At 40.9% G+C, this 27,331-nt stretch overlaps 1 protein-coding gene across 10 annotated transcripts in view; it reads right to left on the bottom strand.

The window, feature by feature from the left end:
* The window catches only part of DIP2C (disco interacting protein 2 homolog C), a 346,599-nt gene that overhangs the window by 101,769 nt on the left and 217,499 nt on the right, over window positions 1-27,331 (bottom strand). For 5 of the 10 annotated variants that reach the window (XM_075271576.1, XM_075271574.1, XM_075271578.1 and 2 more), the window contains 8 exons: window positions 25,225-25,422; window positions 14,334-14,425; window positions 8,362-8,472; window positions 6,989-7,112; window positions 5,894-6,003; window positions 3,532-3,634; window positions 867-926; window positions 617-681 (listed from right to left, as the gene is read on the bottom strand). In XM_075271576.1, the coding sequence (XP_075127677.1) occupies window positions 617-681; window positions 867-926; window positions 3,532-3,634; window positions 5,894-6,003; window positions 6,989-7,112; window positions 8,362-8,472; window positions 14,334-14,425; window positions 25,225-25,422 (863 nt within the window). The remainder of the gene's footprint in view (window positions 1-616; window positions 682-866; window positions 927-3,531; window positions 3,635-5,893; window positions 6,004-6,988; window positions 7,113-8,361; window positions 8,473-14,333; window positions 14,426-25,224; window positions 25,423-27,331) is intronic. The other 5 variants (XM_075271579.1, XM_075271577.1, XM_075271582.1 and 2 more) reach the window with 1 other exon arrangement.

A 27,331-nucleotide genomic window follows, 5' to 3' on the forward strand; every position in this document is an offset into this window, starting at 1 on the left:
TTATTTATGTTTCTATGGCAGTATTATTGGAAATTAAATTGAGGTGTTATGTTGGGTATAATATCTTCACACCATATGGCAGCACTGTATAGACTGTATATAGTGGTATTATGTAGGTTGTTAATGGTATTATCATTGCCAAACTATATGAAGGTATTATGGGAGCGGTACGTTAGTGTTATATGGCAGTATTATGGGAGCTGTATATGGTAGTATTATCATGGCACTTTTATTTAGGCTGCTGTATGGTTGAGAACTCTTCAAAAATAGAAAGGGGAGAGGTCTCTATATTGTAAACTGCCCAGGGTCACATTCGCTATAAAGCCAGCACTGGGGCTAACAAAATTTTTAAGACAAAAGCATGTCCCTGTCCCTGATATTTTGTGAGCCTTTTTTCTGCAGAAAAATGTAAAGGTTTTTTACCATGCGGACCGAGTGGGGCGATGTAGGATTGATTGTCGCCCCCACACCAATTCAATGGGCATGGGGGACAGACACAGATATACATCATAGCCCATTTCGTATAAGTCATCATATATGGGGTAAAGTGCTGAAGGGGGACAACACGACATTGAATAACACAGTGGACAACAAGTAGAAAATGTGGACGTCGTACCGTTAAGATTCCGTGCCAAAGCCCAACGTCTTTCTTGAAATCCAAAACATTCACAATGGTTTCCGCTATACAAGGAAGACACAATATCAGTATAAGAATATATTGTAAATGAAGATAAAGTCCGTCACATAATACACTAGAAGCTAAAGATTCCTTGGTTATTGTAAATGTGGAAGAACTAATCTACTGGAGGGATTACGTAGATAAGGAGATGACTAGGTTATAAATTCACTCTATGCAAGTCACTTACTGTATAACTTTCTATTCTGCCACTTATACCTGTTATACCCACTTATAACCATACTGGTATCTGTAAAACATCAAGACATGAACTGGGTAACAGACTATTAAAGGGGAATTCCACTAAAGAATGAAAAAAAAGACTTCTTGCGAGTGCCCTGGATCCGTCTGAAGATGTTGACAGAGGTCTATGAGTAAGGACTAGAGATGAGCGAGTACTAGCAGGCACCCATAGGAATGAATGGACACAGCCGGAATGCAGGGGGTTAAGCGGCCGGCAAAGTCTGCGTGCCGGCCGCTCCCATTCATTCCTATGGGTGTGTGCTATTCAAAACGGCCGTTTCAAATAGTACTCGCTCATCTCTAGTAAGGACCTCTTGTTTCCCAACTCAAACAGCTTTAGAAGAAAATAAGCTGTTAAATTAAAGGGTAATCCTTCCAAAAATATAGAGGACCTATCCCAAAGATAGGTCATTAATATCAGATAAGTGGTGGACAGACACCCAGAACCCCCATCAATACACAGAGAATGGAGCAGGAAGCAGACAGCGCTGTTCTCTATGTAGTGGTGAAACTGAGTCAGTGCAGCTTAGATACCATTCAAGTGAATAGGAGATGATCTGCAGGACCTAGTCTGATCAATACAGAGAAAAAAGTGCTGTCTGCTTCCTGCTCCGTTCTCTGTGTATAAGCTTCTGAGAACACCTGAGTGGTGGGGGTATTGGGTTTTAGACCTCACCAATCTGGTATTAATGACCAATCCTTAGAAGAGATCATCAATATTTTTAGCCCTTTTAAAGGGCTTGTCAAAGGATACAGATTGGTGGCACATTACTAAGACTATGCCACATATGTTTGAACTGCATGGGTCATGGCAGTACAATATTGTCTTTAGGGCGCAACTGACTGGCAGAGGTTTTAGCAGTGGGATTGCACAGATCAGACATTGGTGTGATATCTAGTTTTATGCTAATAATGACTATTATGAGAAAACCCCCTTTGAATATAACCCATATGTTAGTACAGTGAACATACGGTCTTATATACTATATAATAAATATGTTCCTTCTAGTTTCTAATTTCATCAAGGAGCTCAGAATAATCTGCAAGTGTTTTATAGTAAAAGATGACAATATTGCTTTGAGATTTGCCATATTGAAGATTTAGGATATACAATAAATGTCTCATAAATGGGTCCAAAATTTATCCCCAACCCTCATCCGGTCCCATCATAATCCCCTTCTTGGCCGTTTCCATGATGTCCACAATACTGAACGGAGAAAGCCATGTACATGCGTTGCCTATTTATTCTATGTCTTAGTTTCCCATACACAGGGCTCCTATATGGGGCCGTGAGCCCAGGGCACAATTAAGGACATGTCCTATTCTTGTCTGTTTTGCTGCCCAGGCTTGGAGATTAGAGAGTGGAGGTGCGGGCAGCAAACAGATCTCATCAATGTGTCGTGCGTACCGTTCAATCACAAATGCAGGAACTTTCTATTGTCAGAAACCCAGCCATGATTTCCTTATTGTAAACAGGTTATCAGACAGGGACACTACATGTATGAGAAGATAACCCGGCCAAAATAAGAGAATCATGGCTGGATCTCTGACCCTAAAAAGTTCCTGCATTTATGGTCGTATCCACTGGCAATGGGACAAGATAAAAGACTGCCACCATTGCCATGCGGCCAAGGGACTTTGAAGGAGAGCCATATACTACTTTAATGCTAATGGACTTATGGAATTATGAGGACTATGATGTAACGCCTATCTGATCATGGATTTATGGACTATGGACTTTTTACATCGGTATGGAAAAACTCTCTTTATTGCTATATGCTATGTGGGGGGGTGCTGTGGTGCCCCCACCAGAGACTTTAATGGACTGTATCTCCTGCCTTGTGGGTACCATGCGTTGGCTGCAGAATTGCTGGGTGCCTAAGGACTGTTTCTGTTTCTAACCTTTTAATCTCTGTAATCTGTTTTATCTCACTGCACTGTAACATACCTTCTCTGTAACCGTATAAGCTTGTGACCGCCAGGGTATATCTTTAAATGTATTTCTGGCTGACCTAGTATCGACCATCTTGGGTTAATAAAATGTTAAAACTTTAAAAGGCTCTTCTCGTATTATCCTATAAGGCCCGGTCCCCTCTCTGGGTTTGTGGGAGAGGACGGTATAGTTAAAAAGACGATCGCGGGTTCCGCCTGCGGCGAAGGCCGGGTGGGCCAGCGGCTGCGGTCGGGTGGCTGAGGTGCGGGCCGTGTCCTTGCGCCTTGTGGGGCCGGACGCCGGGGCGGAAAGGAGCTTTGACAAAGGAGCTTTTGCGCTTCGAAACGTTAGCCATTTGTCATCATTATGAGTTAGCCATTAAAAAGGTATCAACTACTGAAGATCACCAAGTTTTAGTGTTTTTTTATATTTCCAACCCACTGGCTAACACGGTACAACAACGAACATTTTCCTTTTACCATTAAGGTGATTAGAGAAAATCTTTAAGACTCAGCAAAATTTTAAATTCTCTAGATTTGCTAAATATTTAATTTTTAACTAAAAATTTAAAAAATATCTGAAAAAAATAGAATCTTGATTAAATCTTATCAAAATCAATATAATAAAATTCAACTTATTTTCTAACAATATTACTAAATAGTGCTTGGTAACCATTTACCTTCTGTGTATCCGCAGGCTTGTGTGAGCGCTTGGCAATGTGTGAGGAGCGCTATTCTTGTCACGGTCACTCCTAGCACGCTGCCATCTTTACACGTTTTATACTGCGGAAGACAAGAGTTATATAAGACAAAACTCATTAAACACTCAACAGTCCATCTGAACATTATATACGGAAAAGTTACAAAGCTATCTAATATATGTCGTGTTCTATTTCGAGATTTCCGATTGCTGTCAGTGAATGAAACCATTCTCATCTCGTTGTGCTTGCCCAGCTGTGGTTTGTTACAATGTATCAGTGTCAGTAAGGCTATGTTCACATCTCCAATGAGTCATGTGCATGGAGGATTTATTCCTCTGCCGATTTTAGCTTTAAAACAAGGGACCCCTGATGGACCCCCATTATTGTCCCCGTGTAACCGCTTTTTTTTGCTGTCCGCTTATCTGTTATTGTGGTCCTCAGACGGACCGATAGACGATGCTAGTGTGAACCTAGCTTAAGAGTTATATGACTGACGAGAATGAGCAAAATGATCTCTTGCTGAGAAAGTGGAAGACTATGAAGTCAGGGAAAGGAAGACGAGCCGGAACTCTCCGCACCAACTGCTTTATGACTTTAGGGTCAAGGTGTAGATATTCCATTTTAATGTGCGCTTGTCCTAAGCCCAGTACATTTTATTCTTCTAGAAACCTATATGTTTCGGTGAATGTAGCCTTCCAGTGATAAATGAAATACATAATACATAGATAAAAGACGCTGTGCCCTTTTTATCTCGCTGGTGCGGTTCCTCTTCACTCCCTTAAAAAGGACACCAACTTTTTAAACTACTTGGCGCACACTGTGCTTTGGTAGTCTGAGACATTACTTCTGCCTTCAACTGGTCCAGGTGAGTGACTAAGTACAAAACAGTGGGGGATTCATTTCAATGCCACTTTTTGGTATAAGGTAGTCACAAATTGGAGATTTGCAACTGAGTTTAATAGTCGCAAGTGGTGTTTTTGTGACACTTTTCTGAAAATCGTGTCAGGGCCATGACCTGCACCACATGGTGTAAATGATGCTAAAATGTATGCCAGCAAGGAGCCGGCCTAGATTATCTCTTAAGCACAAAGACGCGAGGAAGATGAACCTAACGCAAGACAAGGTGCAGATTCATCTGGAATTAAAGCATCCGGCTCATTTTTCTTATTATTTAATAGGCCTGCTGATGGGGTCATAAACATGAAAAAACTTTATTGAGCTCTCCCGGGCCCCATGTCTGGTCTGGTTTACAGCTCCTGATTCTGTTTATGTCAGGTGACCACTGCAGCCAATCACAGACCTCTATGGCCACCTCTTCGGAAACAGCACATCACAGCCGTCACCGGCCAATTGGGAGATGTTAACAATGAGGCTTATGATTGGCTGCAACGATGACCGGGCATAAATGGGATTACATCGCACAGGATCTGTTTTATAGTGACCGTGTAATGTTATTACAGCCTGTACTAATATCATGTCTGCAAATAAAACAGATACTGTGTGATACAGTACACTGTGCGGCCTACACTGACAGCTTTCAGCTGGATGTGCATTTGCACAACCAGCTGAAAGCAGCAATTTCCGGATTCCCCATTAGTGAGCGATCCGAGCAACCGCACATGTGCCAGTAGAGGGGGCTCTTCGTACCCTCTCTGACACGCGTGCCATAGTTTCGCCATCACTGGTGCAGAGTGTGTACATGAGGGATATCACCATTTCATTATATGACTTGTATTCTACATTTTTAGCAGATTTTCCTTCTGCATGGTCTATCCAGCCGTAGACTATGATGTCTGCCATAGACTACAAAAAAAGAGTATCTGCTTCCTTACTCACTAGCACCAAATAGGGAACTCAGAGAAGTAATCGAAAATGACTTGTATAAAGCACTTGGGGTGAGATAGAAACCTGACGTATTGATGCATAAGCCTCTGTCAGTGCTTGTGTTTCTGCTATCTCACTCAGATCCTCCTCCTTTCCCCTCTCCATAGATTTCAGTGTAATCTGATACCTCTATGAGTGAACTAGATCTTGCTCTAACAAGATGGGTTAAGAAGAGATTTGAGGGTATATGTAAGTTTAGAAGGGAGGGAGGATAAGGAAAAGAGCTTGATATAGAGGGGAAAGAAGCATTTTGCTCTGATAAGATATATTACAAAGTTTCTTACATTCACTTGTACTATGGATTTACGCAAAGATTGTTGAAAAGCTAGTGACCATTAAATTTGCTTCTGTCTGTAAAGGTGACTTGGTTTACAAATATGCAAAAAAAGTCCAGGAAACGCCTTTCATATATACAGGTTAACGTTTACTCTGATGAGTGTCAGAATCATACACTTACTTCTATATAGGCAGTGTCATTATTTGCATCCTTGATATGTGGAAACCAATCTCGGGGAGGTTTGGATAGATGTTTGGATTCTGTGACAAACCAAAGCAGCTTTGGCCAACCTTATAAAACAAACAAAAAAATTTTTTCCTAACAAAACAAATATGGTTCACAGGTTTATGGCTAAGGAAACTTAGAGTAGGACAAAACGGATTTATTTTTCATCAAAGTCCCACAATAAGAATTGACATTCTGCAAGGGGCAACACGGTGGTTCAGTGGTTAGCACTGCAGCCTTGCAGCGCTGAAGTCCTGGGTTCGAATCCCACCAGGAACAACACCTGCAAGGAGTTTTTATGTCCTCCTGTGTTTGTGTGGATTTCCTCCCATTCTACAAAGACATACTGATAGGAAAAAAAAAATGTACATTGTGATCCCTATATGGGGCTCACAATCTACATGAAAAGAAAAGAAAAAAAGAATTGACATTCTGCAGATCTAAGTCAATTTCGGCTTGCAAATTTTTGCATAGCATATGGATAAGACCCAGGAGAGGCGAGTATCACTGTTTTTCCAGAGTGTTTGGTCATCTCTCCTAGGCCTCCAACTATTGTATTCTGCGGTCTGAAGAAACCCCACAATATAGGTCCAAACAAAATTGCAGGTAAAACTTCGCAAATATTGTAATAACTGAACTGAAATAACCGATATGAACAAAATTGCATGAGGTCAATGTCTGGTTTTGGTTATTTTTTGATTATTCACCCCGCCCTACTTTATGGTTATTCATTTACAGTTTTTAAATAGGAATTTTCTTTTAAGATCCTGCACCAAAAATTGTACCGATAGGTAAGCTTTGTCATAGAATATCTGTAATAACTAAGCAACATCGCAGATTCCGTCATATTCGCTGGAAAAAATTAGCGCAGCATGCAGCACTATTTTTAATGGTAAAATAATATACTGTGATTGAACCCACTATATGTCAATGGGGTCTGTTGGTGATGGAACCGACTCACCACCATTGTTGATTTCCTAGAATAGAAAACCAATTATAACATAGACGTGAACCCAGCCATAAAAACATCAGGCGCTTCTGGATCCTCACCTTTAAATTGCGGTATCTCCCCCGTAGGACTCTTTGGCAGTCCTTTATGACAGGCATCACTAGTCAAGGCCACAGTAACCCCACAGCTTCCTAACAAAAACCCAATCTGCTGGCTTCCTGCATCCTGAAGAAGAGAGAACATAAAGCATCATGATACAAGAGCAAACACCGACACCTAAGGACACCGCGCACGAGATTCTAACTCAGAATTCTGTAGACCACGTCTTGGCCAGAAAACCATTTCTACAGTAAAACATATTCGACTCCTACACAATTTACTCTGGAGTAGAAGAAAAAAGCCATGACAAATGTGATGGAGCATGTGTTCCTCCGCTGCAAGATGCATATTATAAAATAATCTCGCAGTTCGTCATCTTCACAGCTGCAGGCTACGTGTCTATGTGAATACTCCTTGACTTCTGTCAGCCCCGCAAGCAGCAAACTGAGCTAGGAGGACTGAAACTAATTCCTCGGCAATGTAATGTACAGTGACTTTGTGAATATGTGGCATTAAAATAGATGCGGATTCATCTCAGATCATGTTTTTAAAGATTCATATAAATCGTGACTGAGACGCAAATGTTTCTTAACCACTTCATGGCTGGACCATCTTTCCCGGAGCATGACTGGATTTTTATTTTTTTTTCATTTACGCATGTCTCTCAATCAAATCAAGCCAAGGTTGTGCCTGGACCTTTTATGTCCATGGAGATGGACGTTATTATATACCACTAAAAAACCGACAGTGCAATGAATTCAGAGCACTGTTAGCTTTGCCAGTATGTGCCCTGGTGCTGGAGATATCGGTGCCATTAGTTTCGGTAGAGATGAGCGAACACTATTCGAAACAGCCGTTTCGAATAGCGCGCTGCCATAGAAATGAATGGACGTAGCCGGAAGGAGGGGGTTAAGTGGCCGGACGCCGGCAAAGTCTGCGCGCCGGCCGCTTCCATTCATTTCTATGTGAGCGTGCTATTCCAAACGGCCGTTTCAAATAGTGTTCGCTCATCTCTAAGTTTCAGCACTGATATCCTTCCACTGTCAGAAGGGTGCATGATACAGCCTAGCTTCATCAATAAGACTGTGAGGAACGCACAGTACAAGGCTATGGAAGAATACTATCAGAAAGCGTTCCTTACAACCCAGCCATGACCCTTAAACATTGCAAAAAATCACTCCAGACCTCAAGAGCTCTTGAAAATTTTGCCCCAAATACTATACCAACTTCCACAAAAAGTCAGTGGTCCTCTCTTAGAGGTCTTCAGACCACCAGCGGTGGAGCTGTAACTCTCAGTATAAAACATTGCTCTAGTATTAATTACACGGCCATTGCTGTAAGCCCTATAGGCAGTAATAGGGTCACAGCGGCTCACCTTCCTTGTAAGTGGCACTTCAATGGGAACTGGAACAACTTCAGCTAATAGACAGCCATAAAACGCTACCATAAACGCAGCAGGGTCATTATTTGGGAAAACGAGGGCCACCTAGAAGAACAAAGAACGTGTTAACCAAGGAGTGAAAGCACTTAACAAGTCCGGGCAAATTATCTGAGGTTCAGTATAGCAGCAATATACAAAAAAAGAGCACAAAAAAAAACACCTCACAGTATAACAACAGAATATATTATTTTATCTGTGTCATTCAGATTCTTGACATTTTGTATGGTCTTAAAACACCTCCTTACGTGTAATGTTTCCTTCTTAAATGGTCGCTAACTTTTCTCAGTGTTAGCCTCATTTCATAGAGCAAGTGATTCTGGATCAAAGTGGAAAGCACTTTAATAAAAAATGTGACTGCTTTCTGCCTGAAAAACCTCTGTAAAGTTCTTGCCACCAGGTGGCTTCTTTTACATAATTTGCAGTTCACTCCCTGTTGCTAGTCAAAGTCCATCCATAGATATATTAGATAAGCAAGACGGGATCACATTAAGTGGAAGGGGCAGGTTCTGTTTTGATTCCACATAGTGACTGAAGAGGGGCTGATTTTCCTCACAACCTGCACACTCATCTGCAAACAGTTGCTCTGTGCAAAGAACTGAGCATTCTGCAAATCACACAGCTTATAATGTAGGGGGAAAAAAATCTTTTATGTACTTGTTTCTACTTCTGGCTGCTTGTTTGATTACAGATGGGATATTATTCACAGAGAGCAAGCAACTTTCCTGAATGTGCTCATAGATTGTTTTTTTTCATCTGTCATGCCTGAATTTATTTGTATTCTAGTGTTCCTGGATCTCCTATATTATGGTTACTTGGGATATTCACAGTTATTTGTTTGCTACTGTACAGTTACTCCTAGCAGAATTATATAAAAAAGAAACCAGTATTAGTAGCAATGGATAGGTGAGGGGGGAAACACTGTTCCTTATTGTACAGCCCACAGTTTCAGAGACAAATGTAAAATGTGCTACAACCATGCCCATATGTCAACTTTTCATTGAAACTCAGGTATCCTTTAAAGGGGAAGTACTACCACCAAAAAACACTTCTAAAACACACATGTATTTTAATTGTCAAAATGCAATCTTATGAAAACAACTTTTAATCCGCATGCAAATGGGCTGTTTGGTGCATCTGGAGCACAACCACATATGCAAGAGCAACTGTTTTGTCGTGATCGCCACAAGTATTGGCATATCCGTATGCAAGTCCAATACAGGCAAAAACAAACCTCAGGCAGATGTAACCACGTAAATTATATATGGATTAATAGTTGACTGTATTTTGACGCAAAAATATATGTTCACTAAGTCACTATGTGTCCCTACAGCAACATATAAGTGATTTAGAGGCAATTCTAATGGTATCCAGGAGACATATGTGTTGCCCTTTCCTGTGACCTCTGAGGCCCCTGATTGGCCCCATTGGTCATGTATGGTGAGGACTTCCATCAGAACAAGTTCTTGGGCGTCACTGGACTAGACAATGTAGTGTAGAGTGCAGAGAAAGATATGTTCTGTTTTGTGGGGTTTTTTTTAAGTTTCACCTTTGTTGGCCTATGAGACCCCGAAATGTAATTCCTAGACAACCCCTTTAATTATCCTACTAATGTTATAAACGTGAAAGTTTGTGTGTTTGGATGTTTGTTACTCTTTCATGCAAAAACGGCTGAACGGATTTGGATGAAATTTGGCACATAGATAGTTTGTCACCTCAATTAAAACTTTGGCTACTTTATATCCCAGTAAATGACATGGTTTCGTGACTGTTATGAATGTATGTTCATATACTATATTATACGGCTCTTCCCATCAGGAGAATCAGCTAATCTGCAGCTTGCTGATAACGCCTGGTTTGTTATCTCTCTATGTAAACACACAGATAACACTGAGTCCATTCTGTAAAAGCAAACAGAAGACTCTGCATAAGTACGTCTAAGGCTGGTCTTACACGAAAGTAGTTTAAGACCGCAAATGGTCCGCAATTGAGGGTTTTCAATTGCGGACCATTTGCGGACACATTATACTCAATGCGGCCTCTTACACCACCGGATATTTTATCCATGGTGTGCTGGGCCGCAACCGAGGTCCGCACTTTTTAGAACATGTTCGTAATGGCCGCAATTCATGGCACTGCACGGACTCGCCCATAGAACTCTTTGGGCGAGTGCGGCAGTTTACGGGCATCTGTGGAGTCTATGTTGATGATCAGCAACTAGTGTTGCTGATCAATAACATGCGGACTGTAAAATCATTACGGTCGTGTAAGACCAGCCTTAATGAGCCAGAGGAAGGACGGGAGACACAAATACAGAAAGGCAGAAGCAGACTCTGGAGGCAGCATGTTTGGATACTGATTTGAGAAAACACCTTTAACCACTTCCGGGCCGTCCAAGTGGTTGCCTTGTTCTGACAGGACGTCCTGTCAGAACACAGCTATTGCACGAGATCGTGCAATTGCTGAAACTGGGAGCCGGCTGTAACTTCAGCCGGAGCTCCAAGAGAGATGGTAGGGAAGGTTTATTCCCGTCCCTGCCTTCTCGATCGCTGTGTATAAAGCGCTCAATGAGCGCGATATACACAGCTATGGGCTTCGCCATGATGCGGCCGCCCTCTGACCCAGCGGTCACGTGATCCGCCAGGATCAGTGTCTTGCAAGAGCTGCTGGGTCCTACAGAACCCAGATCAGCTCTGTATACTGTATATACAAGGTGCAGGAGGCTGTATTCCTCCTGCAACTGGGTCTAAATGTACCAGCCCCATTTGTAGGGGAAATCAGCCTCTCTAACCATCTGAAAAAAATATAAAAAATAAAAAAAAGTTTTAAAAAAAAATTGAAATAATTAAAAAAAATAAGTAAAATAATATGCCAATAAAATGCCATTATTTAATGTTATAGCCCACCCCCCGACGAGAGCATATAAAATAAAAATTACCGTAATGGAGAGGAAAAACTATTTTAGAAAGTTTTTCAGTAGCACTTTGTGTTATTAAATAAAAAAAAAAAAAGAAAAGTGAAAACCAGACATAATTTCCCTCCTATTTTGTTTATATTTTCCCGGATATAAAAAAATTTAAATACATAAAAATAAAGCCCTATGTGTCCCCGAAAAAAGACGCAAAAATTAGTTGAATGAGATATATGACAAAAATGTTACAGCCTTCTAAACCGCACATACAAAATAAAAATAAATTTGTCTGGTCCTGGACCACAAATTGGCCCGATACTGAAGTGGTTAATACAAATTGGCAGTTTCCCAATTTTAAACATGCTGAGGAAATGAAAACCGAATTTGTCACAAATTTCCCCCAAAAAAACCCAGAGGTATGACGGTAGCCAGAAGTCAACAGACTTCTCCTCAAGCGGAGCTGAAGAGATTTGAGCAAGCTCAGCGTCAAGTGACCGAAACGCTGGAGCAGATGGATCATCGACGCCAGAAACACACTCATTATATGGTGGCCCAGCGAGCTGCTAAGATGCCGCAACAGTCACAGGCACGGTGCAAGGAACAAGTTCAGCGGCAGGACAACTTGACAGCTGTTGAAACGCCAGAGTAGGCAAATCATCGACGGCAGCAATTTGCTGAATATAGGCGGATCATCAACGCCAACAACACGCAGACAAAGTCGCGGGCAGAAGCTAGTATAATAATAATTGGAGAATATAATTCAAAGTAAAGCTGGAGTCGGCAACTTGGTCCCATCTTGTTTTGTCCTACTACAGACTGGGCACAGCAGGGAGGCTCCAGCTCCAGCCAGACACAAGACAGTGAGAAGGAGAGGAGGAAGGCGACAGGTTTAATCCTTTACATATTTCTCAGTTTTAAATATAAAAAATAGGATCAATGGGAAGTAGGCAAAGAATGAAGAAAAGTGCTGGAATTTTTTATTTTTTTTTGTAATTTCATTTTTTTCCTTTAAAACATTTTGGGTCTTTTGTTGTAGAATGAAAGTATTAGCTCTCTACAAGCCTGCACGGTGTAATTGTGGCCCCACAAATATGAGAGATTTGTACTTACACGGCCGTAATTAAAAAGCTGTCTTTGGAATTGTATTTTCAGAAGGAAATTAAATGTTTAGGCTGGTCTCACTCCCACATTGGGTGGAAAACATAAAAAGTAGATAAATGGCTCGAGCATATTTATTCTAGTGAGACCAAGCAATGTGACTGTAGGAATTCCATCTGCACTGTAAGTCCTTGCTAAATCCTGCCCTTTCAGGGAACAGAGCTGTGAAATTACTAGGTGCCGAAACATAATTATGCCTTTACAGTGCAGTGACATTTTGTAGCAAGTGTGGAAGAGGAGCGCTGCACAGACCCCCGTGTCATCTCTGCATTTATAGAATTTGAAGGTTTTGGGGTTTTTTTAAACTGAAAATATTTAAAGAGAATTTGTCCGTTCTCATGATAGCTTGGCTTCAACAAATAATTATTCTTTATAAAATTATTATTATTTTTACATCTCCATGTTGTGCGGTTACTCTTTTCTTCCTTCTACAAAATTTATGATGGGGGATCTGTAAGGCGCACGGGATGGCGCACTTTGGTCCTCATTTTGATGCGGGAAGAATAGGAGCAAAATGCGCCTTTCCGCTCTGGAGTAGGCCAAAATGAATGGGACTAGTCCGGAGGGTGCTGCCGCAAGGCGGTATCCACCTTAAGAAAGGGCAGCTCGCGGAAAAAAGGAGGCTAGCGGTCTGCATAGACCTCTATTGTGAGGGGGCAGATTCTGACGTTCATTCAGCGCCAAAATCCGCCCCCCTCTTGCCCCATGTGAACGAGCCCTAAGACACCAGTCTTTATATTTTCTGCGCCAGGGGGAGGGTTCACCTAATGACCAGGCTCATAACGGGCAGATTTACACCAATCATACACTACTCACCATGCCCCTTTCAGAAAAGAAACAAGAGCAGCGTAAAAAGTTGCAAATTATTGCACAAAAAAACCAACTAATTGCAACTTTTCATGTCCTGTACTCAATATAATAAATCTCTTCTACTCACCATAGGGTGTTATAAATTGGAGGGTCTCTACATACTCTAACCCTGTCCAATCAATGCTGACAGTGTCACACCGTCAGGGCAACGAAACCACCCAGTTGTCAAATCATTTAGAAATTTACAGGAGGAATAACGGAGGGATGGCACAACACAGAGTTATGAAAAAAGATTCTTTTGAATTATTTAAAGGGAAATGCAAACATTGACTGAAACACACGTCAGGAGAATATCGGTTCTCTTTAGCTATAAACAGAGGTATTCCATGGCCGTCCCCTGGGGGAGAGACACCCATAGTGCTGCTGGCTCTGCTATGCTTAGTAAGATAGTGCTTATGACTCTACTATGCTTAGCAATATAACAATAACATTCGACCATTGTGGAGAGTAAGGCAATAAAGCACTTACTACTCAGCAGCCCCTTCCCTCTCCACAGTTTTCTAGGTGTAAGGCTGGATATGGTTCTATGACTAAAGGGAGGGGACAAAAGCAGCCTGACGTGTAGAATAAAGCATTTTTCCTTAATTACATATACTACTAATTATTTTATATTCAGCCTGATATATGGAGAAAGAAGCATTTTTCCTTAATAATGTATATTACAAAGTTCCTCATATTCAGCCTGATATGTGGAGAAAGAAGCATTTTTCCTTAATAATATATATTACAAAGTATTACTCATACTATTCATTCACAAAAACATGTTTTATAAATCGATGTAAACTTTAAGGTATAATAAAGCCCACATATTTTACAGGAACAATGATCTTTGACTCATGAGCTTACTTTATAACGACAATAAAAGTAGAAAGTACACACACATACAAAAAAATGGTACAACAAAAACTTGTGTTCCCCAACATAGTACATAAAGACTCAACTACCAAGAGTGCACAGTACATAGCATTACCCTATCTCCAGGCCTGACCATCGGCTCCTGCTTAGTTCCCAGTTTATGTAGAATATTGTAGGCAACCTTCATACTTCTTGTCCACAGTTTTCCTATAAGAAAAAAATCATAAAGATTATAAGAATCTCATATAATAAATGGAGTGACTCATAAGCAAAACGTAAGGCTAACAACATAACCGAGGATATGACCGGTACACTAAGGAAATCATCTACTATTACTCTGCACTAACGCTAGGTTCAAACCTGCATTCGGCACTCCGTTCTGTGGTTTCCGTCTTCTGCATGCAAGAAGACGGAATCCACAGACCGGGTCCGGCCGTGAGCAGCGGTGAGCATTTTATGCTCTCCACCGCAAAACTGTTTTTTTTAAACCGGACACAGAGTACTGCATGTCCAACTCTGTGTCCGGATTTTAAAAAAAACGGTTTCGCGGCGGAGAGCATAAAACGCTCACCGCCGCTCACGGCCGGACAGCTTTCTCACCCACTCATACCAATGGGTATGAAAGAGTCCTGCAGGTTTCCGTCTCCTGCCTCTGTTTTGTGCAGGAAACGGAAACCTGCAGAATGGAGACCGGGCACAGATGTGAACGAGCCCTAAGTCATCCCTCTGTTAGGGTCCTTTCAAACAGTTTTTTGGCGCTGATTTTCACGCTGAATCCGCGTCAGAATCCAAATGGGAAAAAAAAAACTCCCATTGACTTCAATGGGTTCCTTTTTCTGCTCACAGAAAAAGTAATCCATTGAAGTTAATGGGAGGCTTTTTTTCCCACATGGATTCTGATGTGGATTCAGCGTTAAAATCAGCACCAAGATACTCCATGTGAATGGACCTTTAATCCTCCTGAATAAGTATGAATATAACGCCAGCTGGGACTAACCATACTTTTTGTCAGGTGGGCGTATCCTTCACAGTCTGAAGATTTCAGGACTTTTAAGGCTAGGCTAGGATATCAGTTGAAGATCTGTTGGGGTTCTACACCCGGGTCCCCCGCGGATTAGCCGCTTGAAGCAGCAGTGGTGCACCACTTGGCAGGTTATGTGACATCACATTCATTGGTCACATGACCAGATTACAGCTCAGTCCCATTGAAGCAAATGGACTGAGCCACTATACCAAGCACAGCTACTACACCAATGTACAGAACTGTGCTTGGTAAGAACTGAAGAGGCCACAAATCCTGCAGCCTCTTCACACAGCTGATCGGCCTGGGGGTCGGACCTCTGACCATCAATTAATAAGTCCCGGAATATCCCGTTACAGCCGATTTTCAGCTTCTGGTTGGAAATATGTGTTACGTGTAATTCACCAGTTCTGCTAATCTCAAAGTTACCTTCTATTATGCTCTACAGATTTTTTGTTTTGTTTTGTTTTTTTAACTAAAACTGTATATCTCACATTATTACAAATGTGTTTTCTCCCAGGCTGTCCTTGACAGCTGAATCCATTAAAGAGAGGAACAACTCATGGAGTTTGTTTTCCTATGTCTAGGGCATATATCAGAAATATCATGCGGGTGAGAGAGGAGGGAGGAGAGGGCAAGGAACAGTCTGTATATATCGTATGCTTACTGCATGATTTAGTTACCAGAGAACATTGTTTCATAACTTTATAACAACCCAGCAAAGTTTCACCGTCTTGCCCTTTCCCATTAAAGTAGGAAGTGCAGCTCTGAAGTACAAACTGCTGCCTCTGCAAATGAATTGCAGCATAGACTACAAGAAGCAGAGCCCACGAGCACATAAAAGTTTATCATTTGGAGCACAGATCCACTTTAAAAGGAAATGGAAATAAGACTCAATAACATGGGGTAAGCCGCGACTTCAAGAAAAAGCAAAAATAGAAATGTAAAGCAAACTTAAAGTCAAGGAAAATGTTCATATTCAGATTTTTCTGTAAGGAAAATTAAGTCAGGGTCTGGGTGTAATCCACTGACAGGTCAAGGCAATAAATAGCTCCTAAAAGGAACATGAAGTTTCTGATATAAGATGTATTGAGCTGACAGCCTGGAAAAAAATGGACATAGATTTAGGAAAAATGTCAAGAATAATAGACCCTTGGCAGAAAGTCAATACATAATTCTGTAAGTTTTCGAGAAGATGTGCAAGATTAGGAAAAAGGAATCGGCTTTTTCTAGGAAACAATATCACATCTGTCCATAGGCAGTGTTTGATACTACAGAATGAAAGGAGGTGAGCTGCAATACCAGACACAGCCCGTGGACAAATGGGGCGCTGCATCGGGAATTAAACCAGATCCTTTATTTCAGTCCTTTAATCACTCCTTAAAGGGGTTTTCCAGAACTTTTTAATTGACCTATTTTCAGATCGTTAAAAATTGTTGGGAGTCCAATATTCAGGCCCCCAGCCAAATAGCTCCTCGAAGAGGGAAGGCGCCGTACACAGTGGCGGAACTACCGCCATAGTAGCAGCTATGGGCTTGCAACCTTGGATTACTGAAGCAGGTAACAACTTATGCTTCCCCTTTTGCCCTCCAGGGTGTCCAGTCTGTCCTCCATCACATCTATGACGATATTCAGAGGAGCAGCCTGGGTCATCTGGAGGCTGAAGAGAAACGGAGGCAGCCGAGGGCAGGAGTGGAGATCAGAAGTAAATAGCAGTAGTATCTGCTGGAGAAACCCAGAAGGTAACAGCCAGCGCCGCACCTCCCATGAGGCGACCTGAAGCGACCGCTTCAGGCGGTGCTATGCCAGGGCCTCAGGGAAGGCGGCATTTTTGCTTACCTAAGCCAGTCCAAGATAAGCTGTCCTGGACTGGCTTAGCACCGAGCGGTGGATTGGGGAGACAGCAGGGGGCCAACAGGGCCCCATGGCTGCTGCTACAGCCGCTTTGAAGCTAGTTCTGCCACTGTGTACAGCATTGTTATTTTTCCAGCTATTTTTTGGCCAGGGGCCTGGATATTGGGCTCCAGCCAAACTTTAATTGATGACCTGACCTGAGAAAAAAATCATCAATTAATAAATCCAGTAAACCCCATTAAGGAGTGGTCAAATGATAGAAAATAAAACAAGGAAAGGGAACCAAGTGTTCACGATAGAAATTGTAGTGATTGCAGTCATTTTATTTACCGGTGGCTACATGGTTCCGTGTCATGTGACCAGCAATCAGACTCTCCAATTGACAGGAAGTCCGTTTCTCTGGTCATTGAGGCTCTCATAAGAATGAATAGAGAAACTGACATCCTGCACACACATAAGATGCAGTTTCAGCTGGAGGCTCAGTGGTTAGCATTGTTGCCTGGCAGCGTTGGAGTCCTGGGTTCGAATCCAGCTAAGGACAACATCTGAAGGAGTTTATATATTTTTCAAATGTTTGCGTAGGTTTCCTCCCAAATTTCAAAGACATACTGATAGGGAATGTAGATTGTGAGCCCTATATGGGACAGCGACTGTCACTGTCTGTAATGTGTTGCAGAATATAATGGTGCTATATAAGTAAGCATAATAAATAAATATATTACTGGTCACATGACACAGCCAAGGACCAGAAGGGAGTGGATAACTTAGAAATAGAGCCATCAGTAAGAGAAGTACCATCCCACAATATCCATCATGTATCTTTATTATGGGCCAGAGTGAATTAAAAAAATTAAGCTCCGTGTAACAAAAAAGGCTTTGCGTTTGATAGACTGTATATTGGATTTTCAGTTCAAATATTTATATTACTTTGATTATACTTACTGTATACACTCGAGTATAAGCTGAGTTTTTCAGCACAGTTTTTGTTCTGAAAAAGCCCCCCCTCGGCTTATACTCGAGTCAAGCAAAAAAAAAAAAAAAAAAAAAAAATAATATATATATATATATATATATATATATATATATATATATATATATATATTTTATTTTTTTTTGGGGGGGGGGGGGGGGGATCTATGACCAGCCGCAATTGTAATGTATAGAATCTCCCTTGCAATAGTGAAAAAAAAAAAAAGAAGCTTTAAAAAAAATCATAAAAAATAAATAAAATAAATGTTCTAAATCGCTCCTTTCCCTAGAATACATATGAAAGTAGAAAATGACTGTGAAACAAAAACACATTAGTGATCCTGTGTCTGACAGTGCCCGGTCTACTGATTATAGTGCTCCTGCTCCATTGGGAAGGGGTTAATAGGAGCACTGCAGATCCCCTATATTCAGCCAGACTGAATTACAAGTGGGGGGAAAAAAAAACAAAAAAAAAACAGTCCTCAAGCTCAGGGAAGGGGCAGACAGACAACCAAAACACCCCCTCCCCTTCCCCAGTACCCAGCATCTACTACACCCAAAAACTCCGACCATTTTATTTTTTGAAATTTTCCAGTAGCTGCTGCATTTTTCCCCCTCGGCTTATACTCGAGTCAATAAGTTTTCCCAGTTTTTTGTGGTAAAATTAGGGGCCTTGGCTTATATTCGGGTCAGCTTATACTCGAGTATATACGGTATATAATTATATGAACCTCAAGGGGCACATATATATATATATATATATATATATATATATATATATATATATATTGTTATTTTATGGGTATATGAAGGGAAAGCAGGGGATTTGGGGATCTGTACAAAAACTGGAACATCAGCAGAACAAGTTTTCACCGACAATATTTATAAGATATAAAACTGCTGCTGATTTTGTTGGCAGTGTCGTCTATTGGGGGTCCTTTTCTGGAACTATTGTTTATGGGGACAGCCTACAGTAAATGACACCTTGTCAAGGATATCCCTATTCTATAACATAGCTGCCATTTACGGCTTCTCGATCGTTACATTATATATTCTGTAGCCATAAAAGCCTATTATGAGTCATCGGGGGGAACTAAACTTAAAATTTTGTGATACTCTTAAAATTTCAATGGGATAGAAAAGCTCCGACATTCACAATTCTACGTTACAAGTGTTAATTATTCGGTTAACCATGGCTGCACCTTACATAACCTTGTTACGGTTACACAGTCATTACTTTCCTCGAATATTCCGTCCGCGTGATTTCTGCAGAATGAGCGTTAATGGTTAATAAGTGACTGGAGCCGGGACGTCAAGGCAAAATTAATCTACTCTTTTATTTTCTTATACATTTTCTGGCCGCCAAAGGGCAAGGCAGTCATCTAGCAGAGAGGAAGCCGAAGTGTGAGACTCGCTAATAAGATTTGCCTTTTCACTTCGAATGTAAACACTGAGGTCAGGAGAACCAACAGCGTCTTCAAAGTTTATTTGCCAAAGATTTACTATGGCAGAACTCAACGAAACATTCCAACCAAAAGAGTCGAGGAAACTGAAAAATCTAGGCTTATGTCAATAAAAAAAGGTTCACTTCACACTCTCAAAATCCCCTAAAATGGCCTATATTTTTACTTGTAGTTTTTTCATGTTTTCCTCATTAAGGTTAATGTGAAATAAATGCCACATGGAAGGCAACGCCTAGAGAAGGATGCCATCAAAAACGCCAATAAATTATAAAACTTCAACATCGTGGCTGAAATCTGACCGTGAAAAGTTTTACCAAAAATATAAATGGATCGCAAAAAAATTGTAAACCTAGATGTAACGCTCTGTGCGTGTGAGTCTGTTACTTTATCTGAAGCGGTTATATAAAGGAATACACAATTACTAACATGTGATATGGATCTCATAATCTAAAAGGGGTTGTCCAGCTCCTTTAAAACATTGTTTAAAGGGGTTGTCCAGGCTAAACTTTTAAAGTTTAAATCTGTTGGGGGCAGTGAAAGAATAAATGCTCACCTGTCGCTTTTGCTCCATTGTCGTCCCGCGCCTCCTGGTTCATTTGCTCTATCAGGTCTCTTACGGCATTGTGATAGGCCTCAGCAATCATGTCAGTCAGCAGCCTCAGAAAGAGGAGCCATGATGTCAGAGGTAGCGACATTCAGGCCCTTCGTTGAAGGGCCCGTGACCGCCAAGGACAATCAGCAGCTTCATTACAACGCTGGAAGACACCGCAAGAGGAGATGACACGGGAGGACACCGGAGCAACTGCCCCCAACTTATTTAAACCTTAAAAGGATTGTCCATTTTTATCTGGACAACCCCTTTATGGCTGAGGCCACACGTTGTGGAATCATAGCTTTTTTTATTGCAGATTTTGCTGCTGTTTTTTGAGCCAAAGCCAGGAGTGGATTCAGCAGTAGGGCTAAGTATAAGAACTTCCTATATAACTCCCATTCCTTTTGTACCCACTCTCGGCTTTGGCTCAAAAAACCTCGGCAAAATCTGCAACAAAAAAGCTGCATTTCTGCAACGTGGGGCCTCAGACTAAAAGGGTTTTCCCACGAAAGGCATTTATGCAGAGGATAGACTATAAACATGTGATAGATGTGGGTCCCACCTCTACACTGTTTCTGTAAAGCCCAACCGTAGAGGGCAGCCTGGATTACACTGTCAGCGCGGTTGCAGTGAGGTAGAGCCAGGCGACAGAACCTGGGGAAATTCGGTGCGGGTCCCAGAGGTGGGACAATGTATAGCAGCTTTGCTTGGTATTACAGTTCAATCCCATCCACATGGGAATGTGCTGCAAAAATAGCTGACGACTAATAGACACAATGTCATAGATCAGATGATTGGACCGATCTAATATTAATCATCTATCCTAAGGATGGATCATCAATATTAACATTTTGGAAAACCTATTTACTTAAAGCATAACTAAACTTTCAATCTTTCGGTGTGTCATTGGTAAATTTTGTAATATATTTTAATACAAATTTTTGGGGCTTTCTGTGAAATTCTGAATTTCTCTATTTTTTTTTCAGGTTTCTCTATTGAGAGCTATACACTGCTTTCACTGGAAGCAGGAGGGGAGAACTCTTGTGTAATGCAGGTATGCAGGTAAGCTGAGGTTTGGCTGTGAGTGACACTTAAAGCAGATATAACTGCATCATTTTAAAATGTAGAACTGTGATCTTGGTGCCATACGAAAGCTGAATGTCTTCTTTCATATGACACCTGAATCACCGTTTTATGTTCTGTCATACCAGAGATATAGATCTGTTTCAATTAATCCTTCCGGTCTCCGCTTCCCTGCATTACATGAGAGCTCCTGTTTTACTGACACTTTCCTATAAAAGACTTTTATATGACACCAAGATCACAGTTCTAGCTGTAAAATTTCCAAAAATGTCACCAGTTGAAAATACAGTCAGGACTGGAATATTTATATGTAGCTGCAGTTGCTCCCAATTCTGAATATGTTTTTAACTGGTGACATCTCTGGAAATATTACATATCTTTCATATTACACCGAAAGCACTATTCTAAGGTTTATATTGTTGGGAAAACTACTGCTTGAAGTGACTGCTCCAACCTCAGCTACATTATACTAGAGCCATAGACTTAGGGCTAGTTCGCACGTCAAAACCGCCTGCCTTATTTTGGTCCAGAAAAAAAAACCTCTTCCTAATTAGGAAGCAGTGTTTTGAACTTAAGGCGTTTTCTGGAGAAATATTTGCTAAAAACTGCTTTAGAAAACACCAGGCGGTTTTCCCCTCCCCGAAAGTGAATGGACTGTAAAAAAACGCTAGGCGTTTTCAGTCGTGGTTTTTTGCAAAAAAGAAACGCTGAGCGTTTTTTGCCTCCCATTCACTGCTATTGCTTTCCTCAGGCGGAATCCATAGACCATCATTGTATGGAGGCAGATTTTGAGGCGAAATCTGCTGTCAAAATCTGCCTCGTTGCCCCCGTTGCCTTACATTCCAGTGATAACAAGGGCAAGTGATATAAATAGTGAAGGGTCCCCACACAGTACAATCTGCTTCACAGTGGACCACACACAGTAAAATTTGCTCCACAATGGCCTCCATACAGTAACAACCTGTTCCACAGTGGGCCCCACACAGTATGATCTGTGCCACAGATGCGTGCCCACAGAGAGGGCTCTGAGTGCCACCTCTGACACCCGTGCCATAGGTTCGCCATCACTGGTCTAGCGGGTCTGCAGGTAACCGACACCCCATCTTTCAGGTGCCCATACAGACCCGACGATGGAGAGACACACGCCAGTGTGAACCTAGCGTAAGTAGGCAGTTCCCAATCATCTTAACTTGACTTTTTTTCACCATTGTTTTCAATGGCATTCATTGTGAGTTATCCTGATGCAGCAACTTATAGCTACACCTGTATGGGACTCTTCATTCAATACTGTATAAAACTTACATCATGAACCGGTGGGTCTATAAAACGATTCATTTGACTCCGATATACAGAAGGCCACAAACACTAATTCCAATATAATTTTTTCATCAGCACAAGTATGGAGAGAATGAATCTATGATTGCTCAGTAGCTGCCATTGCAGACAGTGCATTTATCATTGCCAGGAAAATTGCATTTCATGTCACGTTATGGGTGTTTGCACTGTCTGATCGCACAACAAATCACTGGAGCAATTTTTAGAAATTATCATCTGCAGACAGCCGGACTGGATCATAGTGTCGGCCATTAAGTGTTCCAATTTAGAACCAATTTACTAAGTGCTTTTTCAACGCTCAAGAACAAATACAATGGAGGATTTCTGGTGAGTATTCTTATACTAGTGCCAGTTCTGCTGGATAACGTCCAGAGGTATATGTATGAACCATAGATTCCTATACAAAAACTCAGAACGGATCAGCCCCTACTGAGAGCGCCTCCAAATGTACTCATTTTAACATTATTAATACAATTACAGCGACCTTCTATATTCCCCGTTACTGCGGCTTTTTACCTTTATTGTATGCTGTACTCCAGAACTGACACTATAATATAATATAATGTGCACAGAGCCTTCTGCTGCTGTCTTCATTCCCTGTGTAGGTTCTGATGCTGGAGGCTACCTAGGTCAGGTGATCAGTGGGTATCCGGGTGTAAAACCGTCAACTAATATGACCGGGACTGGCTCCAGGTCTGTGTGGGCCTTTGGGTGACAGAGCCTCAGTGGGCATCTTTGTGGTGCAACTTATGCTTTTTGCATTAAAAAACCGTGTGAAATTGAGTGAATACTGCTGTAGTAGACCCAATGGAATGGCTATAGGTCATCTGTAACTTTCAACCTTTGCATTACAAAGAATGCACTGTAAACCCTCACCTATAAGTATCAACCCCACCTCCCCTCTCAGTTACGGCTCACCTGTCAATGTCAGTGCCCTGTCATCTCTCTATTATCCCCAACCAGTCAATATGAAACCCCAATGATCCCTTTGTTCCTCATATAACTGTAATGCAATGTGTAATGTAGTGCAATGTCAGCGACACCCACCTATTAGTATCAGCATCCACAGTCATCCCTCAGTTACTCTCTCTTTGCCACTGTCCCACTCCTGCCATCCCTATGCTACCCCACCCCCGAGGTACTAAGAGTGCTGAGAATAAAATCTGCACCTACCGCTTCATTTTGATAAGTATGCAATGAGTTCTTCCAACAGTACTTATGGAAGCGCTTACTGCAGAAACTGAGCGGGCCCCCCAGGTGCTGTGGGCCCAGGCGCCTGCATGAATTTTCTGGGTGCTGGCACAGGTCCTGAATCTAACACAGCTGACCTACTCAGAATAGATCAACAGTATTAAAAACATCCAGGGGACAAGACAAACCTGATAACCAAGATGGAGATTCGAAGGGTGATGGCCTACTCAATTTTTATGCTGCCTAACAATCCAGTTTTGCAATGTTCAGTAAGTTCCGCTCCACTGATTCTGGCACGGTTGGTATTTTTTCCCTACCTCCCACCATTTCTGAGCAATCAAAGCTGTTATTTTTGGTTCCTGATATGATGATAATAATAATAATAATAATAATAATAATAATAATAATAATAATAAATTATGATATGATATGATGATAATTAGGCTCTGTAATGTCAGATGGGCAGGGCCAGAACAGAGCAGAGGAGGGAGTGTGGTTTTGAGATCTGACTATGTCTACTTAGAGTCAGTGTTCAGAATCACATTCCCTTGCCTGTTCCTGCTTGACACCACCCATCTGACAGAATATCGTGCACCAAAACTAACATCATTGATTGCTCAGGAATGGTACGGGCTAGAGAGAAAAAAAAATCCAACTGTGTTGAAATTAATGGAGCGTTGCCTATTAAAGGACACAAAGGACTGGAGTTGGTAGAAGTTGTGTAAGGTCCTCTAAACTTTCAACTCTGCTAAATCTCTATTACAATTGGACATTTTAGCTTCCCTAAAGGTTCCCCATTAAATGCAGTCTTACAGAAGGAAACAGGTATTGAATAAACCCAGCAAGCAAATGGGGCCTCATAGCTGCATAACAAAGGTATCTATAGAAAGAGCAGAGTCATTCCAACAAGATACAGGAATTTGTTCTTTACCCATTGCCTACTAACAGATCACCTTCAAGACAAAGTTTCCTTTGGCACTCTGGTAAAGTTGTGGGGGCCAAGGAACAAACCCTGAAATGGTTAAAACACAAAAATGTACAACTATATCATAAAAATTTTAATTGAAGCATGGCCTCCCCCTTCCCTGACCAGCCAGATGGCCTATGCAAAACAGATGCATCTTACAACTGTAATATGGACATATATTAGTAACAGAAATACATTTACATATTAATCTCATTCCTCGAGCTGGAAGGTAATGAATGTCAGAACATATAGAAGTCACCGCAGTAAAGTCATTCATCAAAGTGACGTTACTTCCATTGCCTTCGTTGTAAGTGATTAGTTTATGTGCAGAAGTCAATCCCACAACTTCAATAGCCTTTACATAAGACAAGCATTTGGTGTTCACCTTACCCGCCCATCTGGTCTTAGTTTTACAGACCTCCTCATCTGCTTTTAGAACATTCACTTTAAGTACGGCCAATGACGTTAAATAGACTTTCATCTTTTCTTTCACCCAAACTATGCGAAGTCAACACAAATCCAGACTCTTACCATATGTCAATATGTAGAGTGGCTTTCCATTGGTATCCATAGTGGTAAGGCAGGGCGCTTTAGGTGATATGGTTCCCCATCGCTGTAGTGCGGCTTCTAATGAAGGCGGCCAGTTTGTGACTACTCCCAGCTGCTCTCCTCGCATGGCTAACATCTGGGCTCCCTCTGGTTTCGGCTGGTTTGGGTCTGGCTGTTGGACTTCGGATGAAACAAAATGACAGATTTAACGTCAATACAATAGAAAAGAAGCATCCGGTGAAATATTATAGGTTTTTAATAGAACATGAAACATATCTTATCATGTTTGTGCAATGGTTATAGTGGTCTATAGTCAAGTCTTCACACCTGCTGATTTTGGTAGATCTGATGACCATGTACTGTGTATGGGTTGCCCCAACTATCCCACAATGGCAGATGTAGATAAAAGAACGATCAGCATGTTGAACTTCACCATGTCTGGAATAATCCGCCATCAAAGGGGTCTCATTTTTCTTTCTTTATTTAATTGAATAGTGTTTTTTTCCCTTTTTTCACCCTGCTCTGATCTAAACATATTGTCTATGTTGGAAGTATAAATAGCTATAGGCATGGGGATGCCAAATATGTGGGAGTTATTCTATGTTATAAGCATATTATCCAACAAAATATATTTTATTAAGAAATGTGTTAAACTGTATTTTGTATTGTTTATTCTACATTAATATATTTTATATATTATTAAAACAAATATATATATATATATATATATATATATATATCTCAAGAGAGAGATTGAGATTATACATATATATATATATATATATATATATATATATATATATATATATATATATATCTATCTCAATCTCTCTCCTGCTACATATATATAAATCGAATCAAATCAAATCATATATAATATATATATTTTTTTCTTTTTTAGGAAGAATGTAGGGATAGGGCAGCCTGATTTTTAATACAAGGGAAGTTACATAGGTTAATATAGCATATTACAAAAACGGTCGCCAGTCACGAGTCACGACACATTAGCAAAGACAAAATATATATATATATATATATATATATATATATATATATATATATATATATATATATCAATGTTGTTATTATTATTATTATTAGAGCTACACTTTCAATTTTATAATAGAAAACTGGGAATAAATACTGCAAAACCACTTTGCTGTTCTAATAATAAGTGGTGAAAGAAGCATTTGTCACTGATAAGATATATTACTTCTTGTATTCACTTGTACTATTGAGGCACTAGTGTTGTGTGGATGACAACCATTGAAGTATACCTGTAAATGAAAGACCACATAGACTTCACCTACACAAAATGTTGAGCAATTCTGTAAACCCATCACACAGCTAATTGACAGTGATCCTGAGTTAAAGTCTGGATTATACTTCACAGCTGCATTCTCAATTCTCCAGGCTTCAGAGCAAATATCTGCCCACATTCGCTGCCATCTCATGTTCTTATTTAATCAGACACCGTACAGTAATCCAATATGGACAACTACTGTAACTGACCCCCTACGCTATAGGAGCACAGATCTCAGACAACAAGACTGTTGACTGTTTCCCGAAACAGCCCGAGCTGTGAATCCATCACTGGACTATAAGGCTGAGGCTCCAAATTAAGCTTTTTTGTTGCAGATTTTGCTGCGTTTTTTTGAGCCAAAGCCAGTAGTGGATTGAGCAAAAGGTAGAAGTATAAGAACTTCCTATATATTTCCTATTCTTTTGTAGCCATTCTTGGCTTTAGCTCAAAAAACTGCAGCAAAACCTGCAAAAAGCTGCCTCAACCTAATACAATCAACCTAATAATTAAGGGTCAATACAGTCCAGCTTAAGGCTCTGTTCCCACGGAGTAACGCGCCGCTCATTCTGACACGTAACACGTGTCAGAGTGCGGTGCTTTAAAACAGATCCCATTGACTTCAATGGGTGCCGGCTTACGTGCTACACATTGAAATCAATGGGTTACAAAGCCTCCCATTGATTGCAATGTGTAGCGCGTGTAAGCTTGAACCCATTGAAGTCAATGGGATCTGTTTTGAAGCGCCGCGCTCTGACACGTGTTAGGTGTCAGAATGAGCGTCGCGTT

The sequence above is a fragment of the Leptodactylus fuscus genome, chromosome 4, assembly GCF_031893055.1.
Source record: "Leptodactylus fuscus isolate aLepFus1 chromosome 4, aLepFus1.hap2, whole genome shotgun sequence".
NCBI classification, from domain to species: domain Eukaryota; kingdom Metazoa; phylum Chordata; class Amphibia; order Anura; family Leptodactylidae; genus Leptodactylus; species Leptodactylus fuscus.